Source organism: Bidens hawaiensis, unplaced genomic scaffold, assembly GCF_021521415.1.
Source record: "Bidens hawaiensis isolate Kalapana, Puna unplaced genomic scaffold, B.hawaiensis_p1.1 tig00015556_1, whole genome shotgun sequence".
NCBI lineage: Eukaryota > Viridiplantae > Streptophyta > Magnoliopsida > Asterales > Asteraceae > Bidens > Bidens hawaiensis.
Window position 1 is genome coordinate 319,496 of NW_027492394.1, and position 14,716 is coordinate 334,211.

Below are 14,716 nucleotides of genomic sequence, written 5' to 3' on the forward strand. Positions count from 1 at the left end.
ATTCCGAGTCAAGGACCGAACTAAAACCGAACTAAACCGAGTTCACTTGCCTAAGACACACAAGTGTGTTTTTGGCCATCGAAACTCATATTTTCTTCAAGAATGTATTTTAAACTAATTTTAAGTATTTTATCAACTTACTTGGTGTGTCGGTATCCAACTTGATCTTATAACAAGCTTGGACCGGTGATACCAAATACACACTTAAAGGACGTTAAGGTTCTTCATAATAGAACTATATACTTGGTTAAGTCTTTCGATTTTATTGAGTTATCTCAAAACATTTTGGAAAGTTAAGTTTGAGTTTAGTTAATTATCTAGACCCAAGTTAACAAATCCGAACACCCGATTAAAACCTTGTTTTGGTGTTCATATACCCAAAGGGTCTTGCATTAGTGCATTATAACCCACATAAGTTACTTAACATAGGTTGAGTAATAATTATGAATGAAATACCAAGACCCGGTTTCGAGTAAACTTACTTTTTAGAACATGTCTTTAATTTCCCAAGTATTTACATTTTTAAACCATAAACTTCATTTATTTACTTTACTTGTCATATTTTATTTTAAACCCTTTCAAGACTACCTACTAACTTAAGACCCGTTTAATCTAGGTCTTGCTCGTTAAACCCGATCTCCGATTATTCATGAATCAATCTTTCAAGTTACTTAGTTAACGTGAGTACATTTCATCCCCCGTTTTCACTTTTATCTTTTGGGGGTAACATGCATACTTATTCAAACAAAAATGATTTATATTATACTCATTTCTCAAACCACAAACTTTAGGGTATATGATGCTAGAATACTTGCTCTATTGTGTGTTATATGTCTCATATGCTTTACGTGCGCGAGTGTTTATTTTTATGTTGTTGTTGAGCCTCATTAAGTATGATCATACGCTCCCCTAACTACTTAGCCTTGTGCTAGTAGAATAGGGCCTCATTATCCAAGTATGTCGGTATTCTTACCGATTAGAAAGGATCCTCATTTACATATGTTTTATATACCATGATTGATGCTTTTATTTATAGTATCATATACGTTTGTGGATTTCACTCATATTATATATACTCAAAACTATGAAATTGCTCACCAACATACGTGTTGACAAATGTTATTTTATGCATGTTACAGGTTTGATTATTACTTGAGTTGGAGTTTGAAGACGTCATTCTATTTTGATACCGCGAGGTTATTAGAAGAATGAACAATATCTATTTCTTATGTTTTGATGTTACTTGCATAAACAATATGTGTTATTTTGGTGATTGAATAAAATTAATGAGTTGATTAAATATTGTCACTTTAATAGTGTCTTGTGTATTTGTCCAATCACGTTGCACCTCGGCATGTTCCGCCTTTGGTCGGGGTGTGACAGTTATAACGTATTAATATTATTGATTACTGGTTTACGTTATGGTCTACGGGTTTTAAAAGCATTCAATCGCGTTATTAAACGAGTTCTGACAATAATTGGGGTTCGCCGGAGTTGATTGGGCCGCCGCCGGCGCGGCTGCCGAAAATACGGGAATCAGGGACCGGGGTTGGGTAATATTTATTTAATTAATATATTTTAAATCATATTTCCATTTCTGCCCCCTCAAGTTTCAAGTTCTATTAAATAGAAAATAAAGTATGATTTACAAAATGAACCTTGGACTTTAAAATGTTATATATACTTAATAAAAGTTATATGCTTTGATTTATTTTCATATAATACCCGGATAGTTCGGGACTCGTTTAAGTACGCATGTTTGACCTTGGAGTTTCGTTATTGAACAATACAAAATAGAAAAAAAAAGCGAATAGTGACTATAACACGTCGTAAATATTATTAAATAAATAAACGGTAATTATGTATATATAATAAACGAATGATACGAATGCATCGAAACATAAAAATGAATCGGTTAACGAACATAAAAAAAATACATAAAACGAAACTTGGATTATATTTATATTAATACATATGTTTATAGATAAGAACCGAAAATTTAAAATGGGTCGGATTTTCAGGTTTGAAAAGTAACGAATGTTACACGGCTCAGCTCGGGCGTGATAAGACTTGGCTCGTTTCGACCCTTTTAGTGATCCGATCTCAAGTAGTGAGGGAGCAACTCAACTCGTTTGCACCCTTAACTTGTAGGCTGTCTTTTCAAATGATAAGCGAGCCATCTCAGATTATAATCAAATAATTTGTTATACTCTTTTGGTATGTTATGATATTATTTGGATCTTTTAAATGCTTTACTTTTTGTTAACAGCAAGATAATTTTGACATGTAAGAACAACTAACCTAGTTACCTTCTGTCAACCATTGACCAGAAGGAAGAAAATCCATCGTTATACAATATATATAACAAAATACAGGACATGCATTATCTTAGATAATATTGTTTTTTATTTTTATTTCTTAATGCCTTTAATGCAAAAGTAGTTAACATTCATGTATGATTTTGAATCCATCCTTGGAACGTTTTGGGCTTCAGTTCCAAACACGATTAGAAACACGACATAAAATTATTATTTTTTGGGTCTAGTAAACAGTTTAAGTTGGTCGATTTAACTTGTTTAGTTGAACAGTTCAACTCTTCAAGGCGTCAAACTGTTTGACCCATTTATGACAACTCGTTCACGGTTCATGGTTCACAACTTCATTACAACCTGCTTAGATGTAGAAGAAAAGATTTTGTAAGGTATGTGGGTCTTTATGTTCGGGTTTGAAACACAATGATTTAGCTTGTTATGTATAACTCTTTTAATAAACGGTAGACAATATATTTAACTTATTTAATTTAATTTAATGAATTGTGATCCGTTGACATGTTTAACCTGCTAATTAAGCGCGCTGATAAAATGAAATATATTAAACAGTTATATTATGAGATTTATTGACTAGTAAAATAAATATCTAATAATTGGAATTTATAGTCGATGCCACCAACTAGTCAACTACAATTGCCAATCCTAGTCATCGTCCGCCCTTGGAGAGAGGTGACGAAGGCGTAACGACAAGAGTCAAACATTTGATTTCGTATATTGAAGTCCTTGACAACTTTGAATGAATGATTAATTCGATTATAGGAAGAAATTGAAGTATGTCTATTACAATTTCCTTCATTTCTCAAATCAAATATATTACTCTCTTTTGTTGGTAAAAATTTCTCCTATTGTGTATCGTTTTGGCGGCATGGCCGAGTGGTAAGGCGGGGGACTGCAAATCCTTTTTCCCCAGTTCAAATCCGGGTGCCGCCTCATCAGCAAACGAATCGGAATCTCTTATTCTGTTCTGCTGATATAACTCAACCTAATTTTACCCAGCCAGAACAGAATAAGGGGACTGTTAATACTTGGTTGATTCTAAACATCCGTTCTGGGGATTTTGTAAAAGATTGGAAATCGGAAATCTTTGAATCCAAAATGAAAAGAAAGATTTGACTTTAATGTTTGATTTTAATGGTCGAAGCAAGACTTCCCGATTTCTTTCTACTACTAATGTAATGTCTACGAGTTTCAATTCGAATAAACTTTGAAAATCAATTGAATTTTATTTAATTAGAAATATAATTTAGATTTCAGTTCAAATGAAGTTTAATAAACCAAACGCTATCCAAAAGTATTAAAGTGTTAAAAGGGTGCATGAAAGTTGAAATAATATGATACAAATAAGGGCTTTTTTTTTAAATGACGAAAATGTTACTCCATTCTATATCAATAGATCTAAACTATCTATTACCCAAATTTGAACAAAGGCGTCCCCTAGAAGACACGTGTAACATTATTATATTTTTTATTTATTTGGATGCAATAATATATGTAAGTTCTTAGCAACATGCACACTAAGTAATAGTTATAAAAATGTTGAAATGTTGGTTTTTAATTTATTTCTTTTGAATAATTTGTACGTCCTATTTTTGTTATATTGTTCCCTTATGTTATTAATACGTGTTTGTGTTGTATACTCAACACTAGTTTTTATTTTATTTTCTTTTGGTATTGTCGTTTTCGCCTCTTTAGTTCGTAACCTACTTACCTACTTAAGGATTGACAAAAATCAATTTGGCATCTCCGTTCCTAAACCAAATATTAACTTTCTAGTTTCGAATGATTTATTATCAGAATGAATTGTCCCGAGGGGTTTTTCCTTTTTTTACTAGAACGGCGACCCTTTTTTTTTATGTTTAGATCACTACACTCTCTAATTTTGAGAGTCTCGTTGCCCCATTCTGTTCAGGCTATGTTGTATTAATCGGGCTTACGTTGGCTTCAAAGTTTGACTTGGGTGTTCCCCGGGAAACCATACCGTCGGCTGCCACTTGACAGACGTGTCATCACAAGAGCAGAACTATCTGGTGTAACACACGGTGAGACGAAAAGTAAAGTGGGCTTGGAATCCGAACTGACAACCTCGCTAAGCCTAGCTTAAATCATTCATTGTTAGTATATATCCAAAGTGACACGAGTGAGGATCGAACTTGGGTCTCCACTGAAAAACCCAAACCTTCCTAAGAATTTATCTAAATCATCTTATTAAACAATTTTGTTGGCAAGTTATTACATCCATTCAGCTTGCGGCAGAACCGTTAATTGTGTTTTTATCACGGTCATTATTATTTAGTGTTGATACTGTTTTGAATGTTTACTAATTTTTTTTTTGTGTTTCGTGTCGGTATTGTATATACAACTGTATATGTTTTCATTGACATATTATTTTTTTAAATTTAGTGTCAGGATTGTAACAAACTTAATCCCTTGTCATTGGGGTTGTGGTCCAATGGTAGAGGCAAAACTTCTAATACACTAAGGTTTGGGGAGGTTGTGAGTTCAAAACCCATTTCCAACAAGGGATTAAGAAATTCACCTTTCAAAAAAAAAAACAACCGAACAGTTTAATGCATCGTCCCAACTCACAAGGGTTCGAATGGATAAACAATAACCAGAACGTTAAAGTGGATGTATCAAGTCCAATGGATTAAAACACCAAATATGGTCCAAATTGGGCTGTTGGGTTACTATGCGTCCTGCCACTCCAGGCCTTACCCTGGTGGGCCCTATCCTTTTAAGGTATTTATACTTTTACATAGAGGTGATAAAAACCTCCAACCACATAAAAAAAATCCGGAATTAGGTTTTTTTACCCGGGTTTTTACTATCGAACCCGTACACGACCCTACTTATAGGGTACGGACATGATATGCATTTCAGTATAAAAAAAACGAACCCGGAGTCGGACCCGATGTACTTGGTAATAACATAAAACCGGAACCGGTTCCATACTCGAAACCGGGTGTTTCCAATACCAGAAATCAGGTTTTCCAAATACTCGATCTATATCCGAAATTACTTGAAAAATATCCCAAAAAAGTCAAGCCTCTTAAAAAACCTAATTTATACCCGAAAATTGGGTATTTACATACCCGGTTTAAGATTACCCCATTGTATATACAACCCGAACCCGGTGCCTATGGTATGGTTATTAAAGACAATACCTGGACCAGAACCCAACCCGGGTATGGTAAATACCATATTTTTCAATACCTAGTCATACCATATCTTAAATATATTCAGATTTTTTACGATAGATGGTATCTTTATCTTTTCGGCTTTAAGACAATTAACCAGTCTATCTCTTCTTAGCAAAATCAACTTGTTAATTAATTAAACATATTCACTAGTTTAACGAATTGATCTGCTTAAAGGTTTTCATGTTTGTAAATATGTCTTGACTCTTATGAGACAATCACTGATTTGTCCCATAAGAGTACGCCCGTTAATAAGGGATAGCATATTCACCGTTCTGCTCTGATTGGTTGAACTAATGTTTGATTTGATGAGTTACCTCGGACTTATAGTATGGGATTATCTTTGTATAAATATCTAGGTTGAATGATTTAGCTTTAGCTCTTTAGTCTAATTTATATAGCTGTAAACCTTGATAGATTATTTGCATGAGTAAAATATCTAGACTAGCAGTCTACTGTTTCCTTATCAATTATGTGATACATTTCCTCTTCACGAAGAAAAGTCTATTTATAAATATCCTTATGTTTCTTCTTCAAGAATAAACATCAGTTTAATTATAACATTTGTATGTAAAATTAAACATTTCCTAGTCATAAATAAACGCTTATCTAATGAATTCCTCTTAATGAAAAGTTAAAATGAATATTTAACTTTTCAAGGTTTAGACAATACCCCCGACTAGGGTCTAAGTTATGTATTAAAATAACTTAAGCAGAACCACTACCATAACACGGGTATCTGGAGTATACATCTTAATTTGAGCAACACTTCTACTATAGTCGGGTGTAGGGAACAAACGTCAGAACTTTGGGGCTCGTGGACACGCACTACGAGGCTCGATGATTTGTCGGATTGTCGTAACGGGTTAGGCACGAAAACCAAGGATAAGTGTGTGAGTGTAAAGGTGTTCGGGATGAATGGTCGTCACCCTGACCCCCCCTTTTATAGGTTACCCACTTCGTCGCGTATCACGATGGAGGATAGGGCAAGCTGTCGCGTAGCGCGACACCTTCTTTAGCCGTCTCTGAATATTTTAATATGTAACATAGCGCAACGCCGCCCACTAAGGTTGATGTGTCAGTCCTATTCTTGTCACGTGTCGCCGAGTCATCGACATGTGGCGTGCCAGTTGTCCTGGTTACTTACTGGCTACGTCGCGGAGCGTGCTGGCCAAATGGGTTGGGTCTTTGCCTAGCGCGACGTGGCCCAAACTTTCAGATAATATCTTTGTCCTTCGCATATCGCGATGGACTTGAATAATACATCGGTAGAGCGACGTGCACCCGATTTATGTTTTTCTCGTTTTTTCGTGTTGGTTTTCGTTGTACGTATTTGGGGTCTTGGTTTTTAATTATTTTTTAGAATATTTTGGTCCTTCAAGTTTCAAAGTTTGACCCAAAATTTTTGGGATGTTACACCATTAAGTGCAAAGGCATGAAGGAGCTTGACTGCAAAACCCGCCCGCCAAGCAGAGACGAAAGTTGATGTGCTAAAAGTAGTTATATGAAAACCCGTTAATCTAGACACTAAGTAATAAATTATAGACTCTTAAACTTAACTAAAACTCTTAACCAACAAGTGTATCGGTCGAATCTAATACAATTTAGTAAGTCCGGATATCAAACCCACAGACTCTTTAAATTACGTAAATTAACTAAATTAGACTCAACTACAAACACGAATATATATTTATTATTACTAGAAGGTTTACTAAGAACTAAGATAAACTAAAATAAAAACTAATTAAATAAACCTCAAGACAACTCGACTTAGAACATGTACTTAATTCTGATGATAACAAACAACCACCTAGGCTAGTATCCATAATGCATCAAATAACAAATGGTTGGGAAAATGCTAAGTTATGAAACCGAGATCTTAAAGTATTCACTTAAGAGGAAACCAAACAACCCTTGACCCTTCTCAGGTAGACATCTATGAAATTCTAATAAGTTATTAAAAATATCGGTTTAATTAGACTCGCTTATGGTAGCTAATTTATTATATTATAAGTACCTTTATAAGAAAGCATACCTTACCGTGCAGAAATCAATGGTAGTTTAAAGAATTCACTTGACTAGATAGACAAGGCAACTAAATCAAACATAGACGGACTCCTTACAAAGAACTAAATATAGCAATTCTTAACCAAGACCTATCACATAATCTATCACCTTACATTTATTTAGATTAGCAGCACACTTAAGTCTACTTGATTAATTATGATTGTTTCTATAGTTTTAATGCATATAAACCACAAACTAGTCAAAAACACACAATAGATGACCTAACAGAATTCTATTATATGCCAGACAATCACCAAAGACTCAGTGAAACAATAAAACTCACCAAACAAACCTAAGCACATGTATACATCGAACGTATAACAAGAAACCTTTTACTTAATCATAAACCTTAAACAAAACACATAATCCAAATTAAAATCCAATGTCAACTAAAGTTTATTATAAGCCTAAGCAGTCTAAGGGTTTAGCCAACAATCATACTAAAGAACAAAAGAAAATAAATAAGTTCAAATAATGAATTCATGACGAAAACAATAAATTCGAACCAAATAATAATGTTGTTTGGATGAATATGTGTTAAACCCAGACATTCTCTGCTTAAACTAACTGCTTTTTCTTCAATATAATATTGTTTGATGTTGCTTCAAAAATCCTTTGGCTCTCTAATTAATTTTTGGCCTCCTGCTCTCCCAACCCTTCTGTCTCGTCACATCTATATATAGGTTGTTATCTTCTGTTTCAAGTTAAAACACCCAACCAATTGTTTACAATTCTAGAATAATAATAATTGAGGCCCATCTAATGTATCCTTAAACAAGGAAAGTTCATATTGGCTAAACATGCAAAAGGCCCATGTTCATAAATGTTAAACGAGCCCAACTCCTATTAGTTTTTGCCTTTATTCTAGTGCGCTTATTCAGTTAAATGATTTGTGGTGCAATTTGAGCTCAATCTCATGTGCATTTGTATTGTATAATCTTGCATTATTAAGTCAACTACATCACAAATTCAAACACATGAAATCAACATTTATATTAAAGGATTATATTTAGTGATGCTTTTATTATTACGAAGCATATTCAAAATTCTAATTTGTTAAACAACATTAACTCAAAAGAAAACCGATAGATATATAAAATGTTTAAAGTTTTACATGTTTGTCACAAGTTTAGTAAAAGTACTCTATTTCAATCCATTATCTTTTAGAATCTTAAAAACTCACATATGAACCAATTTAAATAATATTCAATAAAATCTAGCTCAAAAATATTTAAAAGTGTGAGAATATTTATATAATAATATGTATATTTTAGACCATATCAAAAGTCGACCTTAATGATCCGATGGTGCCGAGTGGAAGGACCGTCGCTCAACGAATAAAAGTTAACCCAGGGAAAACATAGTGATCTTCCCATATGCTCACATTGACGGGAGGGTTTAGCGCCTTGATATCGACTCTTCGCCACCTGGGGTTGTAGAATGTTCCAAGGGTTGACTTTTCACCCATTAAAGCGGTTCATGAGCTCGATTTCAAACATCGTAAAGTAGTTTAGTCCATGTCCGGTGTGGGTATTAGAGCATGAGAAGGCTTTTCCCTAGTACGAGAGGTTGGGTAGTATATACCTCCGGTGTACGAGTTATCGTGCCCAATGTAAATGTTGGATAGCCAAGTACAAAGCGAATAACTACTTAAAGTATATAAGTAACAAGCTCACCTCAAGATGATATGATGTTTCACTATGAATGACATAAAAAAAGAACATTATATACAAAATTAACATGAATAAAACACGTTTTTTGTATTATAGTTTCGTAAGAGATGGATGAAAACTCCATGAATCCATTGATGTTAAATGAATATGTGAGAATAAAATTGTTATTCATTGATAAATTCATTTTGTCTTTATCATCTTAGATCTATATATCGTTTATTGAATCTTACCACATTCATATCATATATTCAAAACATGTATATAAATTGATTTAATAAAAAAAGTAGTTATGATTTCATTAAATATATAAATATATATATTTAATTATATTAACATAAATACCTACATATTTTTAATCACTATAATTTAGGTAATTAGTTAATTGATTAAAAAATGATTAAACATGTGTTGACTACACTTACATAAATATTTTTCATTAAAAGTTGAAAAAAAGTTTGTGCGAAAAATTTATTTTATAAATGAACATACAAGAGATACGTGTCCATAATAATAAATTACTATTAGTAATAAGTTTTTAATCGGATAGAAATATTAGTAAAGGTAAAAGTAATTATAATAATCCAAGCATCTATCTATCAATCAATCCCTCTTGTCTTCCCTGTTAATCATCAAACCCTAGCTGGGCAGAGTACGTATCCATCCGGGAATCACCAAAATCTCCGGCCGGCAATTAATAATATTTTGCACTTTTCTCTTCTTTTCTTCACCAACAAACTCCACGCATTTATTCAGCACCCAGAACCCTAAATTGCAGGTTCCTTTCTTTCATTTCATTAACCATTACTTGTATCCACTATTCGATTCTTTAGTTATCTCATAAATTGAACTTTGATCTATCAATTCACATTTTGCTCAATCTGGTAGCTTGTGGTGATTACGGAAATCAGCTTTAATCAATTCATCACAATACAGTAAGCTTGGTAATCAAATTACTTGCTTGATTCATTATTCAACTCATGATTTATTTGTTTTAGTAATGTTTTTTTTTGCCTTTGTTTAGATAGATTAATTAATATTATAAATGCTATTGATTTCTACAGGGCATCCACTTTTATGTGATGAGCAGGTTGTTCCTTCTAACAGACCTTTATTAATCGATTAACATAAGGTACATTCTTTTTATTGCTCGAATTATTATTATGTTCTTTATCTATGTTAAGTGCTTATGTATTAAGCATTAGTCAAATATGTATATAACCTTCATTTTTGTGGCCTGTATAGTTCTCCTGAAATTACAATACAGTCGTTGAAGAATAATCCTTTGCCGTTGGTTTTATTTTACAGATTCGTGTTTGATTATTGCTATTTGTTGTTTTTTACTAGGCCATGCGTATCCTGAAGCTGCAATGTTGATACGATAGCTTACGATAATATGGTAAGACTAAGATACCTGAACCAAACGTCAATTAGGGCTCTTTTATCTCCTCTCAATGGCAGTAATACCCTCTTCAGTTATTCAACAATAACAGCATCTTCAACAGCCAATGGCGTTGTGTTAAACCCAATATTCTCATCATCCAACCCATTACCAGTCAATAAACTACACGCACAAGATGTCGTGGTCACGTTCCAAGAATGGTTCAAATCAAACGGGAACCCGTTCCTCGATCGCATACTCGAAATTCTACGATCTCACACCAACACTAACGAAAATGGAGATTTCGCGTCACAACGTGAAGCAGCTGACGTGGCGTTATCCCAACTCAACCTTTGTTTGACCGAATCACTCGTTCTCGACGTGTTGTATTACGATAAAGATGTGTTATCGTGCTTAAAGTTCTTCGATTGGGCGGGTCGACAACCTGGGTTTCATCACACGCGCGCCACGTTTAGTGCCATTTTCAAGATTCTTTCAAAAGCAAAGTTGATGTCTTTAATGTTGGATTATTTAGATAACTACGCTAAACATCGAGGCTCACATAAAACGAGTTATCACACGATTTTGGTTATGGGTTATGCGGTTGCGGGAAAACCCGAGATGGCACTTCACTTATTTGGGCGTATGCGTTATCAGGGTATTGATTTAGATGATTTTGCGTATCACGTGCTTTTAAACGGTCTAGTGGAAGAGAATTGTTTTGAAGGAGTTGAGTCGGTTGCAAAACAGATAAAGATGCGCGGTTTTGAATCCGAGGTGACTCATTCGATACTGATCAAGGGTTTTTGTAGGAAAAAAGAGTTTGATAAAGCTGAAACGTATCTTCGAACGGTTATGAATAGTGGGGTCAAGTTAAAAACTGGTGGTTACATTGTTGGTTCGCTCGTTGATGGTTTATGTAAAGACGATCAGTTTGATAAAGCCGGGAAATTAGTGGATGAATTTGGAGAGTTTCATGTGTATGATATATGGATTCGCGAGCTCATGCGGGCCCGGAAGCTAGACGGGGCGATGGAGTTTTTGCAAAAGACGAAAAACCCAGAGTTTGTCGTTAAATATGTTCCGGATGTTTTTCGTTACAACACGTTAATATTAAGGCTTTTGAGAGAAAACCGTCTCGAAGAAGTGTGCGATTTAATAATCGAGATGCGGGAAAATAATGTACCACCCGACGAGTTAACGATGAATATTGTTTTATGTTTTTTCTGCAAAGCGGGATTGGTTGATGTTGCTCTTAGGTTATATGATTCGCGAGGCGATATCGGGTTATCGTTAAGTAGTATGACTCTTAATTATTTAATGAACACGCTTTGTGGTGACGGAAGCGTTGTTGACGCGTATCGCGTGTTAAAGAACTCGCTTGAGCAAGGTTATTTCCCTGGGAAAATGACGTTTTCGATCCTTGCAGATGCGTTATGCAAATTGGAAAAACTTGACATGATGAATGAGTTGTTTCTTGTAGCATTAGAGAATAATATTATATTGAGTGATAGAATTCATGAAAGTTACATAAAAGCCCTTTGTAGGACCGGTAGAGTGGAAGACGGTTATTTCATACACGGGGAGCTTAGTCGTCTTAACAAAGTAACAACCATATATGCATACAACAGTTTGATAAACGGGTTTATTAAATCGAATCGTGGCGATATCGCCACGAAACTTTTGATTGAAATGCAAGAAAAGGGCCACGAACCGACGCGTAAGTTATTCACATCGGTTATTAGAAGCGTATGTGAAATGGAGAATCCCGAGAAACAGTTTCAAAAACTGTTGGAGACACAGTTATCGCGTCGCGAACTTGATTGTGAAATTTTTAATATTTTTATCGAAGGAGTCGGTCGCGCTAAGAAAGCTGACCTGGCACGGCAGATATATGAGATGATGAAGAGAAGTGGAATTAACCCTAATATGCGGTCAGACCTTTTATTGTTGAAAAGTTATTTAGCGAGTGAGCGAGTATCCGACGCGTTAAACTTATATTATGACATATTAGAGAAACGAAAAATAAGCCGGAAAGTGTTTAACGCGATGGTTACGGGCCTTTGCAAGTCAAACAAGCCTGGGCTTGCACTAGGAGTCTTTTCAGAAACTCGTGAGAAGGAGAAAAACCTGAGACCGAGTCTCGAATGTTATGAAGAACTTATATATGCTTTATGCAAACATAAAAAGTATGAAAAAATCGTACCTTTAATCAACGATTTACTCGGTGTGGGCCGACCCTTGTCATCATTTATCGGTAACAATTTGCTTTTATGCTCGTTAAAGGATCATGAGTTATATGAAACATGGGTCGACTCGACTCCCCCTACTGAGTCAACTGAGTTGACTCAGTCGTCTCCAGTTTGGAGACTCGGTGAGCTTATCGGTTTGTTTTCTGACCGTTTTAGAGAAGATTTGAATCCTGATGACTTGGAACAAGTGGTTAGAAGCTGTTTTTCACTCGATGTGTATTCGTATAATATGATTCTAAGGAAATTGTGTATTAAACAAGTGGATGATGCTTCTAAATTGTTTCAAAAGATTTGTAAAAACGGGTATGAACCGAATCAGTGGACTTATGAAACTATGGTGCATGGTTTTTATAGAAATGGTAGGAAAACCGATGCTGAAATTTGGGTTGAAGAGATGTTGCGAAGAGGGTATAATCCGAGCGAGTCGACTAAATTGTTGCTTTAAAGATGATTATAGTTGCAGAGATAGATAAAAGGTACAATAGTTTTGATTAATATCTAGAATTTATTCATGTCTTTGTGTACTATTATTTGGGATACAAAGTTAAATTTTTTAAAAGCTGACTTAAACAGAACATATATGAACTTCGGTTACTTTAGTGATTTTTTTTTAAGTTGGCTTATTTTAAACAAATATAAAACATGGTTACAGTTTAGTAAATTTTGTTTTTTCATGAACCTCCAATTTCAGGTTAAACTTCAAAAAATAATCTCTAAGTTGTAGTCAGGTTTCATATATCTTCCATTTAGGTTTATTTTGATTTCTTAACATTTTATAAAAACATCACTACATTGGAATACCAATGAAAGATGAGTGTTTTTTTCCCTACAAAAAAGGTTGGTCGACTTCAGCGAAACACTTGAAAAACTTGGCTACTCTTAGTTGAAATATTTCTTGGTCTTCATTTATAGATTAGTAGTTTTATAAAGTATTGGATATTAAATTAAATCACGTCTGTTTAAATTCGTATTTGTTTACAAAACTTATGAAGTTACTTTTTATTAATTTATTTCTTATTCAATAGAGTATGGAACCAATCTTGTTTTGTGCATATGAAGGGTTGATTCTTGATGTTGAACTCATTCTTGCTAAAGGTTAAGAAGAGTATTCTTATTGGCTATATACATTTAAAGGTATTATTGACATGTGTATGATTCTTATGTGTTAGTATTAGCTTCATAAGATAATCTCTTAATATTTGTTTCTTTTTTATTGCAGTTAACTGGGGGACCAAGAATCGACATCCATACGCATGAATACAAACGAGTACCCAGAACTAGACTAATGCCAATGCGAGAAGAGAATTTGACTAAGAAGTCAATAGTTTGACGAAAGGTCAACTGCCGTCGGTACATGAACATGTAAACCTTAAATTAAACCATAATTTTGTGTTTTCAGCGCCTGTTTGTCGTTCATATGCTCTCTAATTCTAGAGCTTGGAATCACTTTGTTTTATTCACATAAGTTTTGTTCCATTTAAAGTTCAGATTTTCTCTAGTTATCAATCTAATTACGTTATATTCTGCTGATTTCTTACTGCTGCATGCTTAACCATTTTTCTAATCAATTGATTCAAGAACTAGTTATGCTACCACTTGTTAGGATTTAATAATATGATTGTCAAATTGTTCAATGTGTATGGCGAAATCATAACAAGAACAATACATAACTGCAACAAACTTCTTTGTATTTATCAAGTGTTATTATACAAAATTTCAATGCTGTCACGTTTATTTTAACCCTAGAACATCTATTTATACAACGAATTTATTAGAAAATAAATATAAAATATAAACTATAAAAATTTCTACCATGATC

At 34.1% G+C, this 14,716-nt stretch overlaps 1 protein-coding gene and 1 non-coding gene across 3 annotated transcripts; both read left to right on the forward strand.

Annotated features, from left to right (window-relative positions):
* The first annotated feature begins 3,189 nt into the window (after positions 1-3,189).
* On the forward strand, positions 3,190-3,260 carry TRNAC-GCA (transfer RNA cysteine (anticodon GCA)). The gene has a single exon. It is a non-coding gene; the product is annotated as a tRNA-Cys (tRNA).
* A 7,067-nt stretch (positions 3,261-10,327) lies between these two features.
* On the forward strand, positions 10,328-14,369 carry LOC143549417 (pentatricopeptide repeat-containing protein At1g71210, mitochondrial-like). Of its 2 annotated transcripts, XR_013138136.1 has the most exons (4): positions 10,328-10,396; positions 10,612-13,373; positions 13,957-14,031; positions 14,117-14,369. XR_013138136.1 is itself a non-coding variant. In XM_077040317.1 (2 exons), the coding sequence occupies exon 1, from the start codon at positions 10,661-10,663 to the stop codon at positions 13,340-13,342; it is 2,682 nt and encodes an 893-aa protein (XP_076896432.1). In that variant the 5' UTR covers positions 10,513-10,660; the 3' UTR covers positions 13,343-13,373; positions 13,589-13,605. The 2 variants fall into 2 exon arrangements, 1 of the variants encoding a protein (XP_076896432.1); XM_077040317.1 differs by lacking the exons at positions 10,328-10,396; positions 13,957-14,031; positions 14,117-14,369 and adding an exon at positions 13,589-13,605 and having other exon boundaries at positions 10,513-13,373.
* Positions 14,370-14,716: the final 347 nt, after the last annotated feature.